General features: G+C 34.3%; 1 protein-coding gene across 11 annotated transcripts in view; it reads right to left on the bottom strand.

The window, feature by feature from the left end:
- VPS13B (vacuolar protein sorting 13 homolog B) overlaps positions 1 to 22,452 on the bottom strand; it is a 718,401-nt gene that overhangs the window by 243,174 nt on the left and 452,775 nt on the right. For all 11 annotated transcript variants that reach the window (XM_077846720.1, XM_077846711.1, XM_077846713.1 and 8 more), the window contains 2 exons: positions 18,126 to 18,252; positions 14,447 to 14,590 (listed from right to left, as the gene is read on the bottom strand). In XM_077846720.1, the coding sequence (XP_077702846.1) occupies positions 14,447 to 14,590; positions 18,126 to 18,252 (271 nt within the window). The remainder of the gene's footprint in view (positions 1 to 14,446; positions 14,591 to 18,125; positions 18,253 to 22,452) is intronic.

Raw genomic sequence — 22,452 nt, 5'->3', positions numbered from 1 at the left:
ATGAGAAACACAGAGAGAGGCAGAGACACACACAGAAGAAGAAGCAGGCTCCCCATAGGGAGCCCAATGTGGGACTTGATCCCTGGGCCCCTGGATCATGACCTGAGCCAAAGGCAGATGCTCAACCGCTGAGCCACCCAGGAGTCCCAAGAAATGTGTCTTAAAATGACGTATACATTCTAAAAATCAGAAACCTTTAAATAAATTTATTAGTATCTGAGTCTTCATTTTCTTTTGTCTGCCAGGAAGTCAACAGTCAAATCTGAGATTCAGGCCTTGTGGCCTGAAATTACGCTGTGTTGTTGTTCCTCTGGTCTTAATTTTTAGCAATCTTTAAATTTTACCAATATTTGTATGCATCTATATAGATTTCAATCTATATTTACTAGGTAAAAAAAAAATTAAATAAAATAAGCAGATTCCTGCCTTCCATCTCTAAGCCCCGTACCATTTCTTAATAGGTATCTTACATCTTATTTCTGGAGTAAAGAATAATCAAATAGGCACTGCTTCAACTTCCTACTACTAAACTGTTGAATTTATTTATATCTACTTACATCTGAGACCATGCTCTCTTTCTCTCCTTTTGTTCTATTAGAAGAAGTATACTTCTTCCTAACATCAACCCCTCTTGCTTTTATTTTTAGGAAATTATTTTCTCATTATTTTAGGAATGGTACACTGTTGCTTTCTCCTTCTCATCTCAATATATTTCAACCTCCCTTCCAACCGAATCCTGACCATTGACATTTAAACATCCTTGTCTTTTCTGTATTTAGAAATAAAACCAATAAACAACTAAATAATAACCATTTCTTGAGTCTTTAAAAGGAGACAATAGTTCACTGCAACTTTTTTTTTTGGAGGCATCAATGAAATACAGAGCTGGTCAAGAATTCAAGAAGGTATAAAGTGCAAGAGAATCCCCATCTGTGGCCTCTGAATTTAGGACTAACTGATACCTATAAGCAAACATGTAGCTGAAGAGTCATTGCCCTTTGTTATCTAACTGAGAACAGCTGGAGAAAGAATGACCTAGAGCACCATCTTTCCATTAACACATGTACTGAGATTAATCAGTTCATTTATTCTATTTTTACTCAGGGAAGATAATAGTGAATTACTTATGACCTTTCTTCCTAGGGCTTTCCTCCTTATATACACCTTTTCAAGCAAATGCAGAGAATGCCCATTCCTGTTTTTTTTCCCTCTTCTTCCCTAAATCAGTGCTCAATTCAGCCTCTCATCATCTGGATTACTACTATGGCTTCCAGTGATCTCCCTATCTAATCCATCTATCACTATTCCAAATGTGAACTTGATAATGTCATGCTGCTTTAGATCCTTCAATAGCTTACCATGCAATACAATAAAATGTAAATTTTATATAAGAACAGTTAAAGTCGTCTATAAACTAGACTTTGCTTAATTCTTTAAAAACACCCACATAAAAATCAGTTAAGACACTGAATGACCTCTAACAGCACCTCTAACCAATACATTCTCAGAGTAGGGAGTGGGGCAAATACCTGGGATTGGATACTTATTCAGCTATATAACCTTGGGCAAATGATGTGACTTTTGTTTTAATGTAAATTCAACTAATTAACATAAAATGTATTATTAGTTTCAGAGGTAGAGGTCAGTGATTCATCATCTTATATAATACCAAGTACTCATTACATCACATGCCCTCCTTAATGTCCATCATCCAGTTACCCCACTCTTCCACCTCCTCTCCCTCCAGCAACCCTTGGTTTGTTTCCTATGATTAAGAGTCTCTTATGGTTTATCTCCCTTTCTGATTTTGTCTCGTTTTATTTTTTCCTCTTTTCTTCTATGACCCTCTATTTTGTTTCTTAAATTTCACATATGAGTGAGATCATATGATAACTGTTTTCCTCTGATTGACCTATTTCACTAAACATAGTATCTTCTAGTTCCATCCACGTCATTGCAAATGGCAAGATTTCTTTCTTTTCTTTTTTTTTTCTTTTTATGTCTGAGTAGTATTCTGAGATGTGACTTCTTTGAGACTCAGTTTCCATATCTGTACAATCTGAGACAAAGCCCTCAATTCAGGGGGTTATTGTTAGGACTAAAGGAGTTAAGCTATATAAACCACTGAGACCATCTGGCACATAATCAGTATCTAATAAGTGTTAGCTGGTACTATGGATTCTGGGTAGCCACCTCAGTAACATTCTGACATTAATGGAAATCACTGTTAATAGTGGACTTTATGTTTTCCAAATGGGCGAAACTTTTTTTAAAAGCCAGGTTTAGGGATCCCTGGGTGGCGCAGCGGTTTAGCACCTGCCTTTGGCCCAAGGCGCGATCCTGGAGACCCGGGATCGAATCCCGCGTCGGGCTCCCGGTGCATGGAGCCTGCTTCTCCCTCTGCCTGTGTCTCTGCCTCTCTCTCTCTCTCTCTCTCTGTGACTATCATAAATAAATAAAAATTAAAAAAAAGAAAGCCAGGTTTACCAGAGTGTAATTTGTAAATAATAAAATTTACTCGTTAGAAACATATAGGGGGGATGGTCTTTAACTAATGCATACAGTTGTGTAACCACCACAATCAAAATATAGAATATTCCATGTCCTAAGTATCCTTTTGTGTCTTCCAAATGTGTATTACTGAATGGACCAATTTGTAGAAAGAAAGATGGGACATAGCACATTTGCTGAAGTCTAGGAATCTTAAAAAATATAGAAGAAAGATTATTGGGTTTGGGCTTTGGTGTTTATTTTATATACCTCTATACTCTGTGAGAGGATTTTTAGTCATTTGCTACAGAAAACCTTTGATGAAGAGCCAAAGTTTTAGAAATAAGCAATTTAAAAATGTATGAAATCTCAGATGAGAGTTATATACATTCCCATGGCTCTGATGTTAATATTTTTAAAAAGTTGGTTCTTTTATGTAATAGTAACTGAAATCCCAGAAGTTTGCTTATTAGAACTGTCATATAGAAAACCCAGAAAACCATGGACCTTCAGTTATTTTGAACAGCTAGCTCATTTATCATATTTTTGTTCAGAAAGGTAATAATGAATCAGTTACGAACTATTTTACTACAGTGTTTCTAGACTGTTCCTACTGATATACAAGTATTTTTGTAGGTCATGAGGAATAAGGCATTAAAAAAAAGCACTGGAAATTTTTTTAAAATCTGAGAAATGAGCAGTTATTAAAGAGATAAGATTCAAGGTCAAAGAAAAGACCTAGAACTTAGTACAGACAGGAAAAAACATGAACATAAAAGAATAGATGAGAAGGACTAGCATTCTAATTGAGGATGAAGATATAGCTCAGGGGGTTTTACCTGTTCTGATCAGCTTGACCGTAACACTATTTTTTTGTAATGTAATTTTATCATGCTTCATAGACAGATATGGTGCTTTATGTAGTTGTTTATTCTTTAGATAGTTGTAGACAAGCCAAGTACAATAAATAATAAAGAGTCTGGAGAAATAGAAACTTTACTTTAGTGGAAATATTTATTACTTTAGAAATATCGAAGACACACTAAGTTCTGTGTATTTTCAGATGGCTAAATTAAATTTCTTTTTGTAAATGAGATTTTCCTTGAAGAACATAATTTTTAGCTACCAAAGAGAGTGTCAGAGCAGGTACCAAGCATGCACAGGATGGATTACCAAGTAAGTCATTACCAGAGACTAAAAGGAAAGGAGATCTAAGGAAGTGGCTAAAACCAAGTGGTTAAGTGGAGGAGGAAGGAGAGAGGGCAAAGGAAGAAATGCTCAATTAGTGTTATAATTGTCTACATTATTCTTCAGGATATGGAGTGTATGGATCAAAGAACCCCACCTTCAGATCCCCAGTGATGTGGTTCTATTCTTTACCCCTAAAAATATGGTTTTTATTTTGTCATAAAAAATTTTATTTACTCTAAAACACTGATTTGAAAATGAGCATGTGTTACTCCTTATATATACTATTTCTGTAAGTAGGCTTAATAAGATGATTACTTGCTAGCCAGGAGTAACAGAGTAATTACTGCAGCCAAACCCAGGGCAATCTTAGCCTTCTCATCCTTCTGTTTTATCAGTTTTTAAAGTGTGCGCATTGTTTTCTTTTTTAAGAATAACTGTAGCTCCTGGAAACTATGGGTCCAATATATAACCCATATAATATATGTTACAGCTGTTTCAAATCCTAACCGAAATATAGATACTGATACTGTATTAGAATACATTATATTATAGTAGAATCCAGAAAGATGTAGCTATGGTTATGTATGTTTGAACTACCTATATGTGAGGAAAACCTGAGAGGTTCAGTCTAAAATGGATCTGAGCTTAGAAGCACATCTGTTTAAGTTATTATATACTTCAACTAACTTCAACTCCTCTCTATTGCTTACCTACTTAAAACATTTCAGTCTAGTATACGGAGCCTTCCACAATATGTATGTACCCAACCTGTCTCCATTAAGCATTCAGTGAATCACCAATATTTTCCAGTTCTTTTGATGTGTATATTGCATACATCTATCTTTTCTCTATGAACAGAAATAGGAATTCCTAGGAATTAAGGAATCCATTTGCCAACTCATTGCTAACATTTTTCAGCAAATTGTACTGTGTGCTCAGCACTTTGTCTGGGCTTTATTATCTCTATCTTAGAATTACTGAAACAGTGTATCAGTGAAGCTTTTGTTTGTCCTTATGTAATAAAAAAACAAATATTACTGGATTAATTTATGTTTATTTTCTTCACATTAAATCTTAAAGTCCAGTGCTGGTGGTAGTGGCTTCATGATGTCACATGCATCTCAGGATCATTTTCTATCTATTTTGCTATCCTTAGTATGTGGTTTTTGTCATCATGTTTGTCACCATGTTTTGCCTAATGGTCACAAGTAGCTGGTCACTTCCATTGTCGTTATTCCAAGAAGGTGAAAAGTAAGAAGCTAAAGACTTTCCCAGAAATCTCTTGGACACTTCTCTTTGTATCTCATTGGCTAAACTGTGTCAAAGGATGTCAGATGATGTCAAAGACTTTTTCTCTCCATCTTTCAGCTTCCCTGGTTTCTGTGAATTCAACTCCTTTCATTTTTAAAAACACAGGTTTTCTTCATGTGATAGTGGTGAAGGAGAATAGAGAAGCATGGTCAAACAAAGCTCCAATATACTTGATAACATCCGGACTTAATCCATAGGAAAGAGAGTTTATCCTTCTCAGTGTATTCACAGAAAACACTCTCCTGGTCTAAATAGTGTGTCCATATCTGGGCTAATGACTGACAGGGGGATGGAGTACAATGATTGACCAGGCCTGTGTCTCATATCTACTCTGGAATGAGAATCCCTATCAAAACCACATAGGAGAATGTTGTTTAGCCAAAAGAAAGGAAGTTCTACCATCAGGTAAAGAGCGTTAGAGAAGCTGGGCAAAGACAATACTTGTCACTATAGCAGCACTGAGCAATTAGTAAGCCAACATTGTTTTTGCCATTTTATGATAACTTTAGGCTTTAGTGGAGATTAAGTTCAAAGTATTGAAGAGAAAACTGCTTTCTGAGGAATATTCTAGCTCTGGCTACCAGGTAACCCTGAAATCTCCGTGGCCAAGGCTATCAGTTATATCCCAATATTCATCATCCCCTTCTTTCATAGTTAAATAATTTTAAGCATGGCACATGGTCATGTGGTAGAAGGATTACATTTCTCAGCCTCTCTTGCAGCTAAATGCAACCACATGACTAATTTTGGGCTGATGGAAAGTGAACGTATCTGACATATGCAACGAGCTAAGTGTGTATGTGTGTATATATATATAACCATATACCTTGATCTAGCTCTAATTATTTATCATTGCTTATCTTCCTCATGAAATATATAAGCACTAGAACACCAAAGCAGAAACTTTATATCTTTTGTTTAACGCTGTCACCGTAATATCCATTGTAGTGTTTGATATTTAGAAAAGATTCAATATTTATTGAATAAACAAATAGGTCATTCTTTTCTGCCTATTCAATTCCAACTTCTCTGTGAAGCTAGATCTCTGACCACCTGGCCTAATCTCCTGTTCTGAATCACTCCTATAATACTAATTTTCCATAGAGCACATTTAATACTTTTCATTGACTGCTTTGAGTTCTTAGTTATAAATTCATTTATCTATGTTTTGTTTCCCAACCAGATTATAAAATCCTACAGGGCAGGGATCACAGTGTACTTATTTTTCATACCTTTTTTCAGTCTGTAGCCAGTATATTTGGTATATGGTAAGCCCTCAATGAATACTGCTAAATATGACCAGGAAAGACAGTTTAAGAGAGCCTTAGGAAAACAATGCATTCATTGGATTTCTGGTCAAGAAATATGTATGAGATAAACATAAGCATGGTTAGAAAATTAAAAACATTATGGTTTTTCTTGATGTTTAGTATGTACCCTGAAGCAATGATGCATTTCTAAGCATAAGCTTGTTTATCAGGAGACAATGAGGATATTTTTAATATCTACAAGGCCTAAGTAAAATTGAGACAGGTGTGATAGTTCAATATACCTAAGAAGTCCTTCTCTTGGAGAGGATAGGTAATAAAATACTTAATAACTTTTCCAGGTCTAGATTTTAAGAAATTTAGAGTATTTCCTCCAAGGCTTTCTTGTCCATTTAAGGCTCTGCTTGAATCCATATTTTATTGGTACCTGTGTTTATTGCTTGGTTACAAGTAGTCGATCCAGGTGCCTCTGAAGGGAAACAAATACTCAGCATAGCAACACCAATGGGAAGTCACCACATGCACAACATTCAAAATTCCGATCTCCTTTTTTAATGCAGAAATATATGACCTCTGAGATGGGCTTTCCCACTCATGCCTACAGCAAGACAGAACACTAACATCTTCTCCCACACCAGTCTCAGTTTTCACTTTCAAAACCCAACTCCACTCACCTGTGTTCTCAGGGTATACTTTGCCTCTATTTCCCTCATCTTGCCTAATGTTCTACTCCAAAAAACCTGTCACTACACCACCACTTAAAGTCGCTTCTCCTTTTCTTTACTCTTAAGTTCCTAGTTCTAATTATTCCTAGCAATCCTCAAGTTGGTCAAGTATACCTTGCAAGAGTTTTTCACCATTGACTAAAAAAGCAAGAATTTTAATTCCTAAATGAAGAATGACTCCAAAGATTATTTCCACGCTCAAATAGTAATAATACCATAAAAAAAAACAACTTCCACCACTATTCCATAGGGCATTTAGTCAATCACAGTACGTAGCAAAAAAGTCCAACATTTTATATTGTCTTATAGCAAACTGTAAAAGCACACAAGCAAACTATGTTAGCCATATATCATATCCTATTATAATATTTTCTGTACTAATATGTTTCTATATATGAATTCAAATACTTAGTATTTTGGAAGAGTGGGATAAAAATATTGGCAATTTTACTAATTTATATTCATATAAAAATTAGTTACTTGATACTCTATAGTTTCTCTAAACTTTACATTAACTCAAAATCACAATCTTCTCTCATCTGACTCTTTTGCGTTAAGTGGCAGTAGGTTTAGAGAACTACTAGTCCAGAACGGAGAAGGAAGGAAGAACTTAGGAAAAATCATTCTGATGGGGTGAGGGGGTGACATTTTTTTGTAAGTTGCAAAGCATGAAAAATTAAATTGCTGGCACTCAGTAGAGTCACTGGTGGGAGCTGGGGTTCGGATGGAGAAAAGAGGCAGAGATTTTTTTAAAAACCTGAGCAAATAAAGAATGTGGCAATGATCAACTTTAGGAAAAACAATCACAGGAACTATGACAATAATGTACTACTTTGCTAAGCAATGAACAATATTTACATAGACTTTATAAGAAAAATAATTTGTATTGACTTTAAAAATATGCTGTTAGAATATTGAGAAGATGGAAGAGTGGAAAGAAGTTTAAGAGATGGAATCTTCATCTAAAAGAAAATAACAAGTGAATAGGTAAAACATGAATGAGTAAATCAAGAGATGGTAGTCTTTCATTATATACAGAAATATGGGGATAAATACCAGAAGAGTTAAAGTAGTTAAAAAGGTTGAGGTGGGGTTATTAAGAAACTCATACTATTTTGATATGTTTAGTTTAGCAACAGTTGTTCATGTATTACTTTGATAAAAATAAAACTGCATTATAAAAAATAAACCATTTCAAGTTAACAGGCTATTTTTAGTATCTTATCTATACTGCTTATGGTTTCACATATTTCAGATAGGCTACTCAGCTTTCATCTCAGTTTAAAGCAGTCTAACATAAAAGTTGATGCGAATTTTCTACATGCTGTATTTTTTGTGTGATAGCAACTGAAATAAAATGATATAAAGGTAGGGTTTCTTGTGTGTTTTGTTTTTTAACAACTTCTTATAATGTCCTATATACTAACAGCTTTAGGAAAACTTATGATTTAGTTTTCTTTTATCATATAAAAAAGGCCTGTATTATTCTTCCATAGATAGACTTGGATAAATTAAAATTTTTTAGTTTTCTGTTTATTCACATTCACTTTCAAAACTTTCCTGATATTTACTGGTTCGTGTTACTGAACTCTCTCTCTTGTTAATTCTTATTGCATGAAAGTTATGATTATATTACTAATAACCATTTTTATACAATTGGGCCTTTATGAGACTAAGATGGTCTTGCAAGAAAGCAAAGAGTTTTTAAAGGGTAAATCAATTGTGTAAATCACCAAAGCTCTACCAGAAATCAAGGATGAGTAGTGGAGCTTTATTTCCAGAGAAAAGTTAGAATTGCACATTTGGATTTGACTCTGAAATTGTCTAGGAGGTTGGCTCTGACCTCAAGTAAATGGCAGGGAACTAGGATGTAAGAAACCCCAAAATATTACTGACTGTTATTCTACTGTCATAGAATCAATTGTTGTCATAGAGATGAATTACAGAACAGAGTATGAAAGGACATGTAATTTGTAAATAGGAGATGCACTTTGGCTTTTTGAATATTAAATGTTTATTTCTCTTATGTTCTTTCTCAGACTGTCATAATATATATAGAGAAACAAGAACGGTTAGTTTAAAAAAGAAATATCCTGGGAGCCAGCAGTCATGAAAGGCATAGCACTCGAAGGGGAAAAATGAAAATCAAAGAATACAAAAATAGAGTGATTGATTCAGTGGCCCCACCTCTTCTAGAGTACATTTTTCAGAGCAAAAACATTAGAAAAGTTTTGATCAACATGAAAGACAATTTGCCTAAACTATCATGTGGTCATTTTATTGCCTGAAGTGCTTGCTTCTCTTTAGCTATGTACTCTTTAGTTTGTGTGTTAGCTGTCCAAACAATCAAGATTAATATTATATACTGGTTTTAGCAATAATCCTTAGATTATTCCACTGTTTCTCACTTCTATTTTCAAAGGTTTGTCCATCTTTGTTCCCCTTTGTTTAGAGAGTACATGTTTCCCCTACTAACAAAAATCATCCACCACATTCTTGAATAACTTTTAAAATTAATCTTTAAATTAAGCCTGTCAAAGATTGTCTGGAAATATTATCACTAATCAAAGCAAGAAGTAAAGAAATAATAAGAAATAGAGCAAAAATCAATAAAAGCCTCTAGTTAGGCTAACTAAAAAAAAGGGGAGGAAGGAATCAAATTACTAATATCAGTAATGAAAGAGGGGACATCACTATAGATCCTATGGAAATAAAAAGAATAATAAAGGAATATTATAAACAAGTCCATGCCCACACACATCTGATAACCATTTCAAGAAAATGGACCAATTTCTTGAAAAACAATCAGATAAAACTCACACAAGAAGAAACCGAGGATCTGAATAGGCCTATATCTATTAGAGAAACTGAAGCAACAATTAATTAATAACCTTTCAAAAAAGAAAGCATCAAAAAAAAAAAAAAAAGAAAAAAAGAAAGCATCAGGCCTAGATGGGCTTAATGATGATTTCTAGCAACCTTTAAGAAGAGATTATACCACTTCTCTACAATCTCTTTCAGAGGACACAAGCAGAAGAAATATTTCCTAACTCAATCTATGGGTTAGCATTGCCTAATAGCCAAACCAGAAAAAGACATAAGAAAAGGAAACTATAGACCAGTATCTCTCATGAACAAAGACACAAAAATCTTCAACAAAATACTAGCAAATATAATCCAACAATGTGTAAAAAGAATCCTATAGGGATCTTTGGGTGGCTCAGTGGTTTAGTGCCTGCCTTCGGCTCAGGGCATGATCCTGGAGTCCCAGGATCGGGTCCCACATCGGGCTCCCTGCAAGGAGCCTGCTTCTCCTCTGCCTATGTCTCTGCCTCTCTCTTTCTCTGTGGAAAGAAAAAAAAAAAGAAAAAGAAAAAGAAAAAGAGAAAAAAGGAAAGGAGAAAAGAAAGAAAGGAAAGAAAGAAAGAAAGAGAAAGAAAGAAAAAGAAAGAAAAAGAAAGAGAAAAAGAAAGAAGAAAGAAAGAAAGAAGAAAGAAAGAAAGAAAGAAAGAAAGAAAGAAAGAAAGAAAGAAAGAATGAATTATATACTACCCTAAGTAGGATTTATTCCAAGTATTGCAAGGCTTGTTTAACATTTAAAATTCAATTAGGGCACCTGGGTGGCTCAGTCATTAAGCATCTGCCTTTGGCTCAGTTCATGATCTCCGAGTCTTAGTATCAGCCCAATATCTGGCTCCCTGCTTAGTGGGGAGGCTGCTTCTCTCTCTTCTTCTGCTACTCTGCCCTACTGTGCTCTCTCTTTCTCACCCTCAAATAAATATGTAAAATCTTAAAGAAACCCTCAATTAATGTAATCCATATCACATCAACACACTTAAAATGAGAAATCATATGAATGGATATATAAAGAGCATTTGACAAAATCTAAACCCATTCATGATAAAAACTCTCAGTAAACTAGGAATAGACAGAAGTGACCTCAAGTTGATAAACATTATCTACAAAAAACTCGCAGTGAGAAACCTGAAATTTTCCCACTAAGATCAGACAGAAGGCAAGGATGTCCTTTCTCATCACTATTTTTCAAGACAGGAAGTCCTTGCTAGTACAAGGCAAGAAAAGGAAATAAAATTATTACAGTTTGGAACAGAAGATCTGTCCCTGTTTACAGATGGCAGGGCTGTCTATAATAGAAAATCTGAAAGAATCAACATAAAAACCCTTCAAATGAATAAGTGATAACACAAAAGTCAATTATATTACATTTCTATATATTAACAATGAACAAGTAGAATTTGAAATTAAAAACACAATAGCATTTATATTAACATACCAAAAAATGAAATTCTTAGATATAAATCTAACAAAATATATACAAGATCTATATAAGAAAAACTGTAAAACTCAGACGAACAGAATCAAGGAGCTAAGTAAGTGGAGAGATATTCCGTGTTCACAGATAAGAAAAATCAATATTGTCAAGATGTCATCTCTCAGCTTGATCTATAGATTCAATGTATCCCAATGAAAATTCCAGTAATTTGGGCAGCTTGGGTGGCTCAGCGGTTTAGCACCGCCTTCAGTCCAAGGTGTGGTCCTGGGGACCCGGGATCGAGTCCCACGTCAGGCTCCCTGCATGGAATGGAGCCTGCTTCTCCTTCTGCCTGTGTCTGTGCCTCTCTCTTTCTCTCTCTCTGTCTCATGAATAAATAAATAAAATCTTAAAAACACACACACACACACACACACACACACACACACACAGACATCCAGTAATTTATTTAATGGCTATTGGCAAACTGATTCTAAAGGTTTACAGAGGCAAAAGAGCCATAACAGCTTATATAATAATGAAGAGAAGAACAAAGTTGGTGGACTAACACTACCCTACCTTTAGACTTACTATGAAATTAAAGTAATCAAGACAGTGTGGTATTGGTGAAAGAATGGACAAATAGGTCAATAGAACACAATAAATAGCCCAGAAATAGACCCTCATGAATTCAGTCAAATGATCTTTGACAAAGAAGCAAAGGGAATACGTGGAGCAAAGGCAATCTCTTCAACAAATGGAGCTGGAATAACTAGACATTCCCATGCAAAATAATTAATTTACATACAGACCAAACCCCCTTCAGAAAAATGAACTCAAAATGGACATTAGACTTAAATGTAAAACACACACTATAAAACTTTTAGAAGAGAACATAAGAGAAAAACCTAGATGATCTTGGGTATGGTGATGCCTGTTAGATAAAACACCAAAGACATGATCCATGAAAGAAATAATTAAAATTAGAAACTTCTGTTCTGTGAAAGATAGCATCAAGTATTCAAGGATAGAAAACAATCCATAAACTAGGAGAAAATATTTGCAAAAGTCACATCTGATAAAGGACTGTTATCCAAAATATACAAAGAAACTCTTAAAACTCAGCAGTAAGAAAACAAACCAATTAAAAAATGAGCCAAAGACTTTTACAGACACCTCACCAAAGAAGATTTGCAGATGGAAGATAAGCATATGCATAGGAAAAGATGTTCCATTTCATATATGATCAGGGAGATGCATATTAAAACAATAAGAGATACCATTACACACCTAATAAAATGCCCAAAATCTAGACCACTGAAAACACCAAATGCTGCTAAGATCGTGCAGCAACAGGAACTGTCTCGTTCAGTGCTGGTGGGAGCGCAAAATGGTACAAACTACTTTGGAAGACAGTTTGGTGGTTTCTTACATAACTAAACATATTCTGACCATATGATCCAGGAATTACACTCCTTTGCATTTACCCAAAGGAACTGAAAACTTACATCCACACAAAAGTCTGCAAATGAATGTTTATAGAAGCTTTATTTATAATTGCCAAAAGTAGGTAAAGAGTTAACAAATTCGGTAAGTTGTATATATTCCTAAAACACATCAGAAACCTATGAATTAGATTTCACTGATGTAAGAGATTTATACACTTGGCACAAACAATATAGGAATGTAAAATATTGTTTCCAACCCAATTTGCTTTAAGGACTTCATCAAAAATGCCACAGGGAAATATTTTTTGCTTTATTTATTTTCAGGTCTTATAATTACCTCCTTATGGATCCAATAATGTGTATTAGAAAAAATTGATATTTTAGAAACTGCATAGCTCTACAGCCTTTTTAAAAAAAGATACAGCAAAGGGCACCTGGATGGCTCAGTTGGTTAAGCATCCAACTCTAGATTTCAGCTCAGGTCATGATCTCAGGGTTGTGAGATCAAACCCTGAGTAGGGCTCTGTGCTGGGTGTGGAGTCTGCTTAAAATTCTCTCTCTCCCCATCTTCCTCAGCCCCTCCCCCCACTCTCTCTTGCTTTCTCTCAATTAAAAAAACAAGAAAAAAGAGATACTGAGCAAATAGAGGTCATGAGTGGTAAAAGATGGTCTAGTATCTTCAGATATAAAAGGTAAAAGCTTTATCATTTTAAAATAATTTTTAAAAAATAAAGATGATTAAGAGACTAATATAATAGTTATAATCCACAAACTGTGGTAGAATGGAAAGAGCACTGACTTGAAAGACTTAAATTAAAATTTCAGTTCCACTGTTTTTAAGCTATGTATGAGTGACTTCAGGCAGGTCACTTACCATCTCTGAGCCCCAAGACCCTAAAACATAAAATGTTAAAAATGTCCATATCAACCTCACAAGGTGGTTGTGATAATATGCTGAGAGATACAATGAATGAACTTACATGAAAATGCGTGGCACATTGCCTAGCATCAAGTAGCTCTCAGCAAATACTGAGAACTATAAATAGAACTTAGTCTTCTGTATAACTCTTGACTAAAATAAAACCAATTTCCTTTTCACAGATAAACTGTTTCTTCACTTGAGTTTTTATAGGAGATATACTTTAAGTACAGATATGATTATAGAAGTATGGAAACAAAAAGCAAAGAAAACATATCTTGAGAAGCATCTAATAAGCAGCGTCCTTTGTTTCATGCTGACATGCTTTGTGGTTACAATGCTGGGTCCAATGAACACCGGATCAAAATTAAAATTCTAGGCAGGCATTCAACTTTTATGATTGTGTCTGTTCTTCACTGAGCATGGAAAATGAATACTTTAGAAGTTATTTACTGAAGATATTCCCATAGTGCTCTTGCATGTTCACTTCCAAAAGAGTCCTGAACCCTGTAATGTATGTAAGTGAAAGCTATACCATGTTTCTTGTGTTGTACTTTTAAAATTGCAGCAGGATACCAAAACCATATTTTTAATAGAGGCTTTTCTGAGGGTAGGCCACAGACATTTTGCAAAAGTATATGATACGAAAAGAGACCAAATTTCAAAAATAAAGAACACCAATTCAAAATAATATATGATCATATTTTGAATAAAATTAAATATAGAATAATTAGCAGAAAACATTTAATTCTAGTTTTCCTATTATGAATGTCAAGTTGGCACAAATGCAGTAAGACTAATCAAAATCAGGTAACAGTTACCTCTTTGGCCTTGCTTGATGGTTCTAGTCCAATCATATTTGCTACTATTAACTGATGTAAGAGTTGAACTTGAGCCACACTTAGGAAGAAGTCCAGGTCTGTGGTTATATTCACTTCCAAGGAATGGCCACACACTAAAATCTCCTGGAGGAGAAAAAAAAGTTGAATATACATAAAGATACATGATAGCCATTAGATGATAATTTGTCATTCTTACTTATTTGACCTTTACTATGTTGATGAATTCTCCTGGGACTCAAGTTCATATGTTAATGAGAATAGCAGAGATGGAGAGCACAACCATTCAACATAGTTTAATGGATTAATTTAATAAACATTTATGAGGTCCTGCTGTGCACTGGGCCATGCACTAGTTACAGGGAAACAAACAACACAAACATTAATTTTTTTTTTTTTACCATTTCATATACATCTGGCATTTTATACTTCAAACTACTAACATCATTTCCATATGTAAGTGATGATGTAATTCTTTAGCCAAATCCTGTTCATTCATTCACACTAACAAATATTTACTGAGCATCTCCTAAGTAACATGCAGTATACTCAGCTGCTAGGGATAGCAGAAAGAATAGGTTGGCTTTGAATGGAAACCTGCTCTTGGGGAGATCACAATTTAGTTGGGCAGACAGATGTAAACTGGCAATTGTAGGCAAGCAATTACAATCACAAGTGGTATGGTTTGAGTATTCTCCAAAGCATACACTCCAAATGATTTATAACAAAATAGTGCTGAAGCCAAAGACAGCTAGACTAATTAATTTCACTTCTTCAAGCTGCTAAAATCTTGGCTGCTTTAGGTAGATGTCCACTACTTAACTGGTGGGGTTCTGCATAACTTAAATCATTCCAACATTCATCATTAGAAAACCATTCAGAGAAGGAAAAAAGAAGAAAAAAAAAACCCCAAAGTTTCACTTACTAAAGCAGAAGTTCTGTCTCCTGTCATGAAGTGAATGTGGACAAAGTTCGAATGCTTGGAAATGCCCAATGAACCTTCTCCTTACTAGTGTCATTTAAAGGAATGGATTTAAGGAGACTTATGAGGGGCCCAAATGCAAAGTACATGGCTTAGAGTAGATTTTAATACAGCCATAAAGAATAGCATGTTAGAAATGAATATTCCTTTTCCTTTTGTGATTAAATAACCTTTTCCCCCACAAGTTCCCTGTATTTACTTATTAGAGTTAGAATTCATTTATTCCTCAAGTAATGATGAAAAGAAATATATTCATGTTACTAAATTGCTATAAGATAGTAAGTAGTACACCTATTTAATTTTTATACATCTTGGTGGATATAAGATACTATGCTTAACCTAATTTTTGCTATAGGGCAATTATAAACATTAAATAAATAAAATATACAAAACATTATTTTTAAAAGTGAATGAAGTTTAACCAGCTTAGAGTAATATTTAATCTTATTTTTTCTGAACTTTTCATAATAACTGCCTGTAACTGTGAATGACCAAAAAGTTTACAAAGTTTTTAGCATAATATAAATTTATTTTTCTTTGAAGATTTATTTGAGAGAGAGAGAGACAGAGAGTAAGAGACAGCACATGAGCAGGTAGGAGGAGCAGAGGGAGAGGAAGAGGCAGACTCCTCTGCTGAGCAGGGAGCCAGATGCATGGCTCGATCCCAGGACCTTGGGATCATGACCTGAGCCGAAGGCAGACGCTTAACTGCCTCAGCCACACAGATTCCCTAGCATAATATAAATTTCTAAGAAGAATACTTTTAAAATTATGATGGATCACATTATTATTACATTTCTATTCTAAGCATGGAGGCAGTACACCATAGTGATCAGTCTTGAAACCTGGATCCACCAGTAACTGGCTAGTAACATTGGTTGAGTTACCTAACCTCTTTAGATCTCAGTTTTCAGATCTATAAAACATGGATACTAATAGTATTGCTTTCTTATTTTTTTTAAAGGTTTATTTATTTATTTATGATAGACACAGAGAGAGAGAGAGAGGCAGAGACACAGGCAGAGGGAGAAGCAGGCTCCATGCCAGGAGCCGGACGTGGGACTCGATCCCGGGACTCCAGGATTGTGCCCTGGGCCAAAAGCAGGTGCCAAACCGCTGAGCCACCCAGGGATCCCCTAGTATTGCTTTCACAAGGATGTTGTGAGGACTAAGTCAGGTAATCCATGTAAAATTCTCTATATACTAAATAAAGTCATCCAGATCAGAAATGAGTTCTCTCTCAGTGTTGTTGCTTTCATTAGAAAGAGGTTAAGTAAGAGTGCAGGGTCTGGAGCCAGACCAGCCTGGGTTCAAACCATGCTTTGCCACTTACTACTTGTGAAAATATGGACAAGTTATTGAGTTAGCTTCTCTAAGCTTCAGTTTCTTCATCTATAAAAGGATAGTGGGGCACCTGGGTGGCTCAGTCAGTTGAGTGGCAGACTCTTCATTTTGGCTCAAGTTATGATCTCATGGCTCATGGGATGGAGCCCTGTGTCTGGCTCCATGGAGCTCAGCAGGCAGTCTGCTTGAAGAGTCTCTCCCACTGCCTGTCCCCCCATGCATTTGCATGCTCACTCTTTCCCTCTCTCCAAAATAAATAAATAAATCTTTTAAAAAAATACTGAATGACTCAAGGTATCTACTTTTAACTTTTTTTTATATGTTTTTTTATTCATTAGTAAATATCTCAGAAGGGCCAGCAATTGCACTATTGGTATTTACCTAAGGAATACAAACATATGACTTGAGAGGGGGACATGCACCCCAATGTTTATAGCAGCATTATAGCCAAATTATGGAAAGAGTCCAAAAGTTCATCAACTAATGAAAGGATAGACAAGATGTGGTATATATATACAGTGGAATATTACTCAGCCATGAAATAGAATGAAATCTTGCCATTTGCAATGATATGGATGGAGCTTGAGTATATTATACTAACTGAAATAAGTCAGTCAGAAAAAGACAAATACCTTATGACATGATTTTGTTCATAGGTGGAATTTAAGAAACAAACAGATGTTCATCTGTTTCACAGGGGATGTGAAAAAAAAAAAAGAGGAGAGAAAGAGGCAAACCATAAGAAACTCTTAACTTTAGAGAACAAATGGAGAGTGGTTGGAGGGGAGGAAAGTGGGTGATGAGCTAAATGGGTGATGGGTATTAAGGAGGGCACTTGTGATGAACACTAGATGTTGTATGTAAGTGATGAATCATTGAATTCTACTTCTGAAATCAATATTACACTGTATGTTAACTAACTAGAATGTAAATAAAAAATTGATACAAAAAATTTTAAAAATTATAGCAAAAATATATTTTAAAATAAAAGCAACAAAATTGAACATTTCACAGTAAAAAAAATAAAAATGAGGATAGAAGAAGTTAATAGGAGTGTTATAAGGATTAAATGAGTTACTACATAAAAAGCAATAACAAAAGAAAAAAATAACAAATATATTAATTTAAATGCAAAAAAATCTATATTTTAAAGAGTTTAAAAAAAGCAATAGCAAAACAGTGCTAGAAGGTATTAATTTTTAGTTACATACAATAATAACTTATTAATAATAAGCAATTTGACATTCTGTGCGCACTAAAACTAAGAACCCCTAATTTACAAAGAGAAGATACTCCATTACATAGCCTAAAATGAAACCTAAATTAAGTTCTCACCTCAGTGTGCATATTTTCTGGAGAAATTATTTTAGTAAAAATGATAGCAGGTGCTCCAGTTATTCGGACAGAAAAATCTGTTAAAATGGGAGTCAAAATTGCTCTTCTTTCTTGATGTCGCCGTATGCTAAAAGATAGAGTGAAAAATTATTAGCCATTTCATTTTTTTTTCATTAAATTTGTACAAGTTTTTGCACCACAAACATGTATGACAGTTATATTTGTACATTTTATAATCACAGTTTTACAACTTCAATTCTTAACCTCAGATCAATAAAAGAAAAAATTACTGAGAAATTCAGATGCAATTTATTTCATAGTCACATCTTTTCAACAAATTACTGTTTTTAATTCCTTTTGTTCTTATAAATAGTTTAGTACCTTTTTCTACCAATAATAATAACCTTCCTCTTGTGTGATCATTTTTTCCTATTCTTAACATTTTTGACCTTCTAGTTACAACTGCCATCTTTCCAACCTCATTAGGTTCACAAGTATATCCTCTTAATCTTGGACGACCTCCTTTTTTTAAGCTCTAAGAACCATCAGAGTTCACAGATTATTATTGCATATACGGTTCATGAAATAGCTTTTGTGACTTTGATACTGAATGCTTCTTCACAACAACCATGCATGTTAAGTGAAATCCATTACTAGCCCCATATTACCTACAAGGAAATAAAGATCAGGGGCAAGGGTAAGGCCACCTAGTAGGAACAAAGGTTCCACTGTTGGGCCTAATAGCAGAATAGTATTTGGACTCTATTTTAATTCTACTTTATACATTCTCATCTTTGATCGGTTATTCAGCACAGTATCTCTACTTTATATTCAAAATTACCAAATGCTAATAATTTCAAAGGAAGTACTGCATACATGGTAGATGATGAAACTGGAAAACATTACTGAGGAACTAACACTTGTGCTAGGAGAGTTCTTCTAGTCTACTATCCATATCCTAACTTTTCACTTAATGAAATAATATAGTTCTATGTTTTACTAGCAAGCTGTACCTCAATAGTTCCTTGGAACTATTAACTTAATATTCCTTATAAATATGTCTCTACTATTCACTTATAAAGTGATAAAAGTTGAAATGAGGGAACTGGCATAAATTATCTCATGAAAAAGCTCAGATAAAAACTCAAGTCTTTCTACATCCTTTTCTACCAGAGTAGTCTAGAAAATAGAAAGTACTAGTATATTTTGTTCAAATTTGCAATGGGCAGAGCTTTACATGGTGTCTGCCAAAAAAGCAAATTGGATCATCTGGTTCTGTGACACATAGGTATTGGATTTCATGAAAGTCAATTTTAAAGAATTAAGAGATCTGGTGAATGGAGGGTAACAGGAAGAAGTATTAAAATCTGTGAATACAGAGGAAAGGTTGTGATCCTGAGAGACACCGTAATTATAGCTGAATAGCTTGAGTTCCATAAAATGGAACATGTAACATCTGATGTGCTCTCACAGGGGAATGTTAAAATATATGATGTATTAAAAATACCTTAAAATGGAAAAGATGGCAGGAAACCAAATAAGAGCAAATAAATACTCTTTTCCTCCCAAATAAAGAATATTTATACATATCATATTTTTCTCTATTATGTGATGAATTAAATCAGTAACACAACATATGAAAGACTTATGGCTTTGGAAATTTAAAAAAATTTTAAGTCAATGGTCCTATAAAACTTTAACTTTTATGGTACATAATGTTAACTCTTCTTTTGTGTTATTTCTTGTAAGTCTTGGAGGTAATCGTATATAATTTTAAATCATTAAAAATTTTTATAGATTGAAATACTTCAAAAGAAATACTGAAAAAATCATGACAAGAATTAAATTCTGCCAATATTTTACTAGATAAGAGCATAGGATTCAAAATTAAAATTTTTTCGAGAAATGGAAAATAAATAAAATACATAACAGGTGGGTAAATAGCATTTTACATATAGCTCAAGAAAAAATCAATAAACTAGAATATACATTTGAGAAAATTCTCTAAACAAAGCAAAACAAGAAGAAATAAACAAAAATTACCCCAAACTAATGAACCAAAACTATGGTTATATACTTGTGATGGAGATCACAAGTATTATATTTAGTTCAGTCTCTAAAAGAAGTCTTATGAGCATAGCTATACTGAAATGTCAACTTAATTCAATTTTATGGAGATATTCAATTGTTAATAGCTCTGGTTATAGTTTTGAGTTGTTTATACCTATAGTCTGAAACTCCTGCATCTAATTCTACTTGATAGCTCTTTTTTCAAAGAAAAAGTTCAAAATAAAACTTTGTGGAGGAGGGAGAAGTCAGGGGACTGCTGAATGTTTCTCACAGAAAAGGACATTACAAATTGAGGGTATGAATGGGAATCTACCAAGGGAAAAATGGTCAGAGGATTTATGTTATTTTATTTTATATTTAAAGCTTTAATAACATGTATTGATATACCAAGTGCAGTGCTCACAGAATAATGCTGCATAATATATAAAAGTTATGTGTTGTACATATAGTTTTAAGCAAATGTTGATATAATCTTGTTTGGATCCTTCTCTTAAAAGCAAAATGCTGAAGGAGGGAAACCTGCCTATTAAGGGCTTTGGATCAATTAAGGCATTATTATCTATATTTATATGATGTTAGTGGCTGTAAGAACTACAAATTCATTGACACTACAGGAAGTTTTAAAATTTTATGATATACTATTGTGATTATATTCAATTTAAACAATTTCTGATTTAAGTATCAACGGAATGTAGATAAGTAAGTAACTTTGCTAAGAAACAAGACTGGCCAAGACAGATCTATCCTTTTATCTCTATGCTACCCTTTCAGCTGCCAAGGACACCCTTAGTTGATATGTAAGGAAGAAAATCCACTACCTACTCCCCCTCACACACCTCAAAGCACAAATTACCATGTAAAACTGCAACACTGACTAGATGTGTAACCTGCATATGGCAGACATCAGTACAGGTTATTTTAATTCTCAGTACTTCATTTCCTCAGGTTATAAAATAAACTAAGACATAGTAAAAATGGTTGCTAAGAGAAAAAGAAAAAAAAGTGATTAACTAACAATGAACTTTCACCTAAGTGTAAGGGGTCAGAACACGGAGTATAAGAAAAGTAGTTGAATGAGGGGAAGCAAATTATTAGCTCTACTTTTAAGTGACATTGCACAAGGTAAGGAACCTCTCCAAACTTAGTTTCTTATGGTGGTTTTGTTCTGTAACAACTTGCTAAGAATAAGAATGGTTCAGAGTTTAGAGAGAAAATTGCATGAGATTTGGAAGTATAAGGGAAATAAATACTTGCCAGTATTCTCTTGAAGTCATGCTTTGTAAAACAGTGAAATTCCACTCAGCAGTGCTAGCAGATTCCAACTTGTCTTCCCTCTTTTAGGTTCTGTGACCAGTTCTTTTTCCTGACCCGTTTGCAGGCTCACCCCCTCCAAAGAGGCAAAAGCCTTCCAGGGGCTGCTCTATCAGCCTCCGGTGGTCCTTCCAGTGGCTGGGCATGCCTGTGACCTGTCTCTGATTCACAGTCCCCTTTAGATCCTTAACTCACAGGTTCTGCCACAATTGAGCAAGGTCTTATTCCTAAAATAAATCCCTAATGCTATAATACAATGGTTCTGCTGACCTGACTGAATCCTAATGTATTTTCTCAACTGAAAAACTGAGGTTTTAGGAGAAGATCTACAAATCTTAAAATGTGGTAATTTTTATGCTTAACTTCCTTACTCCCTTCTCCCCAACATACACACAGAAACACATTTTGATTAAAGACAAAAGCTGAGTAATATATGTAGGAGGAATGAAGGAAAACCTTAAAAAGGCTATTATTTCAAATTAGTTAAGGGAGGAAACAAAGATATTCTTCACTGAATATTCTTTTTGTATCTTGAATTTTACCTATGCCAATTGAAAAACAAAAGTATAATCATATTAAGATTCTATTTATTTATATTTCTATCAAGATTGTCACTACTAAACTACATCAGATTTAAGATCTCTTATCTTCATTTGAATCAGTATCTCTTAGAAACATTCAGTCACTTGATCTACTAGTTCTACTTAATTGTTTAATCATTCAACCTTTCATCAATTCACTCAACTCTTTATTAAGTACCTATTATGTGCCAAGCTTAATATTCTGTACTGAGTATTCAGAAGTGTGTAAAACATGCCACATTTTCATACTTCTAGCCCTTGGATCTACTGCTTTCTTATAAGGTTCAAAGTGCCCCCTCATCTCTCCTGCCACTCATACTCTATGGAAACAAATTCAGAAGCTGTGTATTCCATGAGAGCTTCCC

This window comes from Canis aureus, chromosome 14 (genome assembly GCF_053574225.1).
Source record: "Canis aureus isolate CA01 chromosome 14, VMU_Caureus_v.1.0, whole genome shotgun sequence".
Taxonomy (NCBI): domain Eukaryota; kingdom Metazoa; phylum Chordata; class Mammalia; order Carnivora; family Canidae; genus Canis; species Canis aureus.
This window is presented reverse-complemented; position numbering and strand designations above follow the sequence as displayed.